The sequence below is a fragment of the Rutidosis leptorrhynchoides genome, chromosome 11 (genome assembly GCF_046630445.1).
Source record: "Rutidosis leptorrhynchoides isolate AG116_Rl617_1_P2 chromosome 11, CSIRO_AGI_Rlap_v1, whole genome shotgun sequence".
Classification (NCBI taxonomy): domain Eukaryota; kingdom Viridiplantae; phylum Streptophyta; class Magnoliopsida; order Asterales; family Asteraceae; genus Rutidosis; species Rutidosis leptorrhynchoides.
The window spans coordinates 158985922-158994476 of NC_092343.1; the positions used below are offsets into that span (position 1 = coordinate 158985922).

At 36.2% G+C, this 8555-nt stretch overlaps 1 protein-coding gene across 1 annotated transcript; it reads left to right on the forward strand.

Moving 5' to 3' along the window:
• The first annotated feature begins 523 nt into the window (after window positions 1-523).
• On the forward strand, window positions 524-1997 carry LOC139875124 (F-box/FBD/LRR-repeat protein At1g13570-like). Its single transcript, XM_071862488.1, has 5 exons — window positions 524-586; window positions 1060-1143; window positions 1318-1482; window positions 1594-1883; window positions 1991-1997. Exons 1-5 carry the CDS (start codon window positions 524-526, stop codon window positions 1995-1997), a joined length of 609 nt encoding a protein of 202 aa, XP_071718589.1.
• Window positions 1998-8555: the final 6558 nt, after the last annotated feature.

The window sequence follows — 8555 nt, forward strand, 5'->3', positions numbered from 1 at the left end:
GTCTGACTACTCAGCTTTTTTTAATTTTGATGCCCACTTTGTTTATTTCTGCAGTCGACTTGGTTTCTATCTTTGAGATGTGTGTTGCTATCTCTACTTCCCCTTTCAATATTTCATGCTTTTATTGTGACCATCAGATGGTTAAGTACACTTGTATTACTAACTACTAAGTTCTACCACTTAGTATGTCATTCGGCATCATTCCAATGTCTGTTGCATCACTATACAACCCTATATATAAGTTTTCCTAGTTTCATGTATTTGTTTTATATTAACCCAGTCTTGGTTTTCTTAAATTTAATGACAGGTAATAATAACAATAATACTAAGAGGAGGTTTGTAACTTGTACTAAAGTGGATAGAATCAGTTACTTGCCAGAGAATTTGATAGAATTGATTTTAGAGAAGCTCCCCATTCAAGATGCTGTGAGGACACACGTTTTATCAAAAAAAAGGGCATAAAAATGGACCACATTGAGTTCGCTGGTTCTTGATGAACATTTCTTGGAAAAGTTAGCCAAAAATGGAGCTTTTGGTCATAATGGGTTTATTACAATCTCAAACCAAATCTTTAACTTTCTCAAAGGTCCTCGCTTAAAGTTACATCTCCACATACCATACGTGGCTCTTGATAGTTTCCAAGAAGTCGATCAATGGATTTTATCTTTGTCAAGAGATGGTGTTAAAGAACTCGTCCTTATTAATAAAAACCGACGTTATCGACACCCATGTAATTTTTTTAGTTGTCTAGAAATGAGAATGCTAGAACTTGAAAACTGTATCATTAAGCTGCCACTCGATTTTTAAGGATTTCTCTATCTCGAAGATCTCGTGCTCAGGAATATTGAATTTGGGGCTAACTTGAATGGAACTATCATTAACTTACCACAACTTAAGAAGTTGAAAATGGATGAATGCACCAATGTTTATAATTTCAAGATCAAGTCTATAAAGTTGTTTCAGTTAGTGCTCAGGACTTGCCCTGCTGCAACTTTGCTTCAGTTGTTGCATATTTAATGCCTTAGTGTGGTTGTTATACTTTTCAAAAAAACTATTCAGGGAGTTGAAAGACTTTATTTGGCTAGCTTGTTAAGTAATATGCCATGTCTTGTGGGTTTAGTTATCGACGGGTATTTTCTCCAGGTACCATTTGAATTTTAAATTCTAATATTTAAATTTTGCTCTTCATCATTTTGTGTTTGAGCAAGTGAACTTACCATTCAACTCTTGTGTATAGTTAGTTCTCATATATTATTTCGTATCATCTTCCAGCCATATCTTCTTTGTTAACTTAAAATCTTACCTTCACCCTCACAGTTTTCAATTGCGGAAAATATTCCCAAGTGGCTTCCACACCCAGCTAATAGTTTAAAGTGTCTCTACTTAATAGACTTCAAATTTGGTGATTTGTATCAACTTCAAGGTGTTTTATGTATCCTACGGAACTCACCTAACTTGAGACGACTCGATGAGTACAATGAGGTAAAGAGTGCTAAACGTTTCTCTTGTGTTTTTTTGTTGTTTGTGCATATATAGTAATTTAATGTGGGTTCCTTTTATACACCGTCAGTCTCACTTTTAATGTATTTCTAGGATCTTCCAAACGTGCATTTGGATGTGAAACCATCATTAACTTATCTGGAAGCTTCTGACTGTTTGGACCAGACATTGAACCGCTTGAAAACTATAAATATAATGGATGTAGAAAGATCAAAGCCCTTGTTGCTCTTTATAAAGCTTCTACTTGAACATTCTCCCACACTTGAAAAAATATCAATCCGACCACGTGCTACTGCTGATGCTCAGGAAAAGTACAACTTCTCTAAGGATGTTACACGGTTCCCACAAGCTTCCTCGAAAGCAGAGCTTCACTACTTGGATCCGTAACTAGATTGCACTAATAACTTTAATTTACTTTATAATTTAGTTGTGTTCTGATTGTATGCATATATGTTATGTGTTTTCATTTTTTATGTTTTGTATGATGTAGCACTTGAGTATTGTAATACGTAAAATTGGAAAGCTGGTTATTGCAAAATTCTAATTTGCTGTATGTATATACTGTTTGATAAACCCAATTATTGGCAAGAAATAAGTTTATGGTTGATCATTAACTGAATTTTGCACCTTCACCATGGTCATGAGCGTCATATCTTCAAGTTATTCAGTCTGGTTCTTTAACTCGTTGGGTGGTACTATAAAATCGGTAACCTTACTGGTATTTATCTATACTTTGCGAGCAGCTAGCAGTCGGTTCGGTTTATCAAAAACTAGATCAAGTGTTCCTTACACGATAGTTCTGTAACAAGCATCTTTGAAAAAAGACAATTCACAGATTGATTTGTTTGGATAAAATATACATATCACATCTATAGTGTAATGTTTGGATATTCTTGTTATTGTAACTATAGTGTTATAAGACCTTTTCCAACCCTCCGTTAGCTTCCCCCCATTAGATGATGTGTAAAAAACTGACAACTGCTGTCAGGCACCGAAGTGACACAAATGTGAAGGTGCGTTTGATTTCTCCCATCCAATCACAATTTTTCATTAATTATATTTTTTCATTAATTAATATTTTCCCACCCAATTTTCAATCGGATTTTACCACATCACTCTACCCAATATTTGAAAAAAAAATTGATATTTGAGGTTAAAAAAATGTCAGAAACATTGCCAAATCACAGTCAGATTGTACTTTTTGGCCAAAAAGTGCACAACTGCCCGTGATATCACCACCAAGGGTTAGAAATGGTCCAAAGAAAAGACGACAGTTGGGATTATCATTTTTTGCCCATTTTTTCACCCTTTTTTGCCTCAGAGCCAAAAAAAAAAAGATTGCCAGAATGCACGCGCAAGTCACAAGAAACCTTGCGACCAGACCTACGCAAGGCGCAAGTTTGCGACCTTGCGTCCTTGCGTTTTTGCTGTTATATAAAAAAATCTGTTGTTTTTCTCACTTTCTCCATTTGCTCCCTTACGACCATTTCACACACACTAACACCTTGCGTGTTCGATTCCTGACCCGTTACACTAACCACCATCATTGTCGAACATTTGGAGCATCACCATCATCATCACCACCATCATTCGTCATCATCACCACTATCAGCATCACGACCACCATCACATCAACGTAGAAACCCTAATATCTTACAAACCGCCTTAGATCCGTGTTTTAATCGACGATGGTAGAAGATCAGAGTAGATCTCAGAGTCAATCTCAGGTTAGTGCCACTCATCCTCTCAAATCGTTCAATCTCTCTCACTCAAATAGTTTCGCACACCAAGTGCTCGATTAAAAGCCTCATCGAATATTTTGTGTTGTTTTAATGTTATGGTTGTTTCTACTTGATTATTTTCACAAACATATGCTTTTTTAAGCGGCATTAATTAGTTTTACTGCGAATTTATGGGAAAGATTGTGAAACATATTGGGCGCAAGGTAGACCTTGCGTCCTTGCGTTTTGTTGGTCGTTGATGGCGCAAGTTAATGCTTGCATCCTTGCACCTTGTGAATGTAACAGGCGCAAGACAGTGTTTTAATCGATGATGTGTAAATTTGTTCTCGCGTCTTTGCGGATGGTATTTTTTAACATAAAATTCTTTGTTTTCAGGGATATGTTGAAGCCAAGCTAACGATGAAGAATATGCTGACTCTTATACCTGTGGTGAAGAAAGCGTTGGCTGAAAATCAACAAAAAAATTTTAGAACAACATGTTTCGGTCCGTGGTAAGATTTAGTATACACGAGCAATGATCCCGGTCTAGTAAATGCCATGCTCCAACGAAAAACTGAGCGGCCGACGGAAATAGATGCGAGGTACCCAGCCGAAGAGGAGGAAATATGGTTCAGTTTTCGTCATAATTTCCAAATTACATTTGGTAGACGGGAGTTTTGTCTAATTACGGGTTTTATGTTTGGTCACCGGACGGACATGGCACTATTCATCCCTAGTAATTATGATGTACAGTTACCGCCGATTAGACGACATTGCTTCCCGAAGCATCCAACAAATTCTAACATTACGATTAACCATATCCAAAAATTATTCAAATGATCATGGTGATGTTATTGTTAGTGACGAAGATGTTGTGCGACTCGCAATTATTTTGATTGTCGAGAGGGGATTTTTGGGTAAACAAGGGCTTCATGTGGTGAGCAAGAAGTACCTTCGGTTGGTGGAAGATTTACAAAAAATTAATGAGTACCCATGGGCGAATCATATTTGGGAACCCACTTACGCAGCAGTTAACGAGGGGTTTCAATCTCGGGGATCCTAGTTAGAGGTCAATAGGGGGTACACTATGGCGGGATTTATGTGGGCTTTTAAGATTTAGATTCTTGAGGCATACTGTCGTACGATTAAATGTTTGGCAGAAAAGACAGACAAGGATGGAGTATCGAGGGCAGTATTTTGGAAACGTACCTCGGCCGAGGCTTTTTCGATAACTGATTACATTCGAATTCTTGACGTTATGGTTAGTTTAAATTCATATATCTATTTTTTTTACGTTAATTATACCTTTTTAATAAAATAAATGTGACAAAATTGCTGACTGTCCAGGCGCAACGTAGGTGTTGCGACCTTGCGCCTGATTTAACGGACGCAAGGTATTTCCTTGCGTCCTTGCACATTCTGGTTGTTTTCTAAGAAAGGTATGTCTTGCGACCTTGTGGCTTTCTTTATAGACGCAAGGATTGACAATTCGACATTGCGGCTAAGTTAGATGCAACATTAATCCTTGCGCCCTTGCGCCTTCGGTTGTTTACTACGCAAGGTTACTACTGCAACCTTGCGTCATGGTGATTCAAGTGCAAGGTATGTCTTGCGTCCTTGCGCGGTTGAGATTTTAACTGCGCATGGTCAATTGTGCAACCTTGCGTGGTTGTTATTGATGCGCAAGGCTCTTCTTGCGTCCTTGCGACTATTAAATTTTGTATTTTATGACCAAATCTTTTTTAGGAACAGGAAAATTGTACGAAGAATAAAAGACCTCTTCATGGCTTCAAAACCCACTAAGATATAGAGTGCATGTCAATGGTGGATAAACAGTGACTCGTACTTTCAAGGCAAAAATAATGATGACGAGGAGCCTGTTAATGAGCCTGTCAATGAGCCTGTGCATGAGGATGTGGATAATGAGGAGCCTGTGCTTGATCGTTCTACCGACAAGATCGATTTACATCGCATGTACTCATCATTGGTGAAACGTTTGGAAACTCAAGAAAAATGAGTTGGCCGAGTGTAGGAAACAATTGTCTGAACAAGAAAAACGATTGTCAGTTCAGGAAAAACGGTTATCCAATCTCGAAGAACATCATGATGAGCAAGAGGATATTATTGGTCGATCTCTTTCTGACAATGAGAGCGAAAAATCCGCTCCACGGGCTAGACGTGGTAAACGCGAAAGACGGCCAACTAATATCTTAAACTCCCCATTCACAACTCCGGGGTATAGAAAACCCGTTGAGAAGGTTAGTGTATTTCCCAAATATTTATAAACTGATAATTACCAGAATTTTGTTGGGTTAAATTTACGGTTTAATCTCCTAGGTGGACGCAAGGTTCTCCTTGCATCCTTGCGAGTTTGTTTTTGCTGGGTGCAAGGCTAACCTTGCGAGTTTGCGTGTCGTTGGTTAGTAGGCGTAAAGTTCTGTTTGCATTCTTGCGCATTTATTTGTGCGCAAGTTTCATTTTGCGACCTTGCGTCTGGTTTAGTGGACGCAAGTATTGTCTTGCATCCTTGCGACCATTTTTCCTGACTTTCTTATTTATTGTATTTTCATAGTTGGATGATGTTGTTGAACAGAAACTGAAAAGGATAAAGGTGACCAAAGATCATGAAGTTCATCAGGAAGGTCAAGTGTTGAATCTAGATACCGAGGAACAAAACGATCCTTAGAAAATAGTTGAGGTGCCTGTGGAAACTCTACAACCACCACCACCTAATGCTAAGCATGTAAGGTCTCAAAATGAGTGGGTTAGTGACGAAGAAGTATGGGAGATGGTTGATAAGCTTGTGAATAATCAAGGAACTCTACAACCACCACCACTTAATGCTTGGAGAGACGGGAGAAAGCATGTCGGCCCATCAAGAGATCAGAAGACTATGGTAGAGAATAAGCAAGAAACCCGATGCATGTTGAAATGTCCCGTTCTTATTGATTAAAAACGTTCCATATTAATTGATTTCGTTGCGAGGTTTTGACCTCTATATGAGACATTTTTCAAAGACTGCATTCATTTTTAAAACAAACCATAACCTTTATTTCATAAATAAAGGTTTAAAAAGCTTTACGTAGATTATCAAATAATGATAATCTAAAATATCCTGTTTACACACGACCATTACATAATGGTTTACAATATAAATATGTTACATCGAAATCAGTTTCTTGAATGCAGTTTTTACACAATATCATACAAACATGGACTCCAAATCTTGTCCTTATTTTAGTATGCAACAGCGGAAGCTCTTAGTATTCACCTGAGAATAAACATGCTTTAAACGTCAACAAAAATGTTGGTGAGTTATAGGTTTAACCTATATATATCAAATCGTAACAATAGACAACAAGATTTCATATTTCAATACACATCCCATACATAGAGATAAAAATCATTCATATGGTGAACACCTGGTAACCGACATTAACAAGATGCATATATAAGAATATCCCCATCATTCCGGGACACCCTTCGGATATGATATAAATTTCGAAGTACTAAAGCATCCGGTACTTTGGATGGGGTTTGTTAAGCCCAATAGATCTATCTTTAGGATTCGCGTCAATTAGGGTGTCTGTTCCCTAATTCTTAGATTACCAGACTTAATAAAAAGGGGCATATTCGATTTCGATAATTCAACCATAGAATGTAGTTTCACGTACTTGTGTCTATTTTGTAAATTATTTATAAAACCTGCATGTATTCTCATCTCAAAAATATTAGATTTTAAAAGTGGGACTATAACTCACTTTCACAGATTTTTACTTCGTCGGGAAGTAAGACTTGGCCACTGGTTGATTCACGAACCTATAAAAATATATACATATATATCAAAGTATGTTCAAAATATATTTACAACGCTTTTAATATATTTTGATGTTTTAAGTTTATTAAGTCAGCTGTCCTCGTTAGTAACCTACAACTAGTTGTCCACAGTTAGATGTACAGAAATAAATCGATAAATATTATCTTGAATCAATCCACGACCCAGTGTATACGTATCTCAGTATTGATCACAACTCAAACTATATATATTTTGGAATCAACCTCAACCCTGTATAGCTAACTCCAACATTCACATATAGAGTGTCTATGGTTGTTCCGAAATATATATAGATGTGTCGACATGATAGGTCGAAACATTGTATACGTGTCTATGGTATCTCAAGATTACATAATATACAATACAAGTTGATTAAGTTATGGTTGGAATAGATTTGTTACCAATTTTCACGTAGCTAAAATGAGAAAAATTATCCAATCTTGTTTTACCCATAACTTCTTCATTTTAAATCCGTTTTGAGTGAATCAAATTGCTATGGTTTCATATTGAACTCTATTTTATGAATCTAAACAGAAAAAGTATAGGTTTATAGTCAGAAAAATAAGTTACAAGTCGTTTTTATAAAGGTAGTCATTTCAGTCGAAAGAACGACGTCGAGATGACCATTTTAGAAAACATACTTCTACTTTGAGTTTAACCATAATTTTTGGATAGAGTTTCATGTTCATAATAAAAATAATTTTCCCAGAATAACAACTTTTAAATCAAAGTTTATCATAGTTTTTAATTAACTAACCCAAAACAGCCCGTGGTGTTACTACGACGGCGTAAATCCGGTTTTACGGTGTTTTTCGTGTTTCCAGGTTTTAAATCATTAAGTTAGCATATCATATAGATATATAACATGTGTGTAGTTAATTTTAAAAGTCAAGTTAGAAGGATTAACTTTTGTTCGCGAACAAGTTTAGAATTAACTAAACTATGTTCTTGTGATTACGAGTTTAAACCTTCGAATAAGATAGTTTTATATATATGAATCGAATGATGTTATGAACATCATTACTACCTCAAGTTTAGTAGGTAAACCTACTGGAAGTGACAAGAAATGATCTAGCTTCAAAGGATCTTGGATGGCTTGAAAGTTCTTGAAGTAGGATCATGACACAAAAACAAGTTCAAGTAAGATTTTTACTCGAATTAAGATTGTTTATAGTTATAGAAATTGAATCAAAGTTTGAATATGAATATTACCTTGAATAAGAAAGATAACCTACTGTATATAACAAAGGTTTCTTGATCTTAGATGATTACTTGGAATGGATTAGAAAGCTTGGAAGTAAATTAGTAAACTTGAAGGGATTTTTGAAGTGTTCTTGAAGTGTTCTTCCTATGATGATTATAGCTTGATTCTTGAAGTGATTTTTGATGAAGATGATGATTAACTACTGGAAAAATACATTCATAATAGTGTGTGTGTGTGTTGAGAGAGAATTAGAAAGAGAATTGGAAGTGAAATGGAGTGAATGATGAGTGGTAAT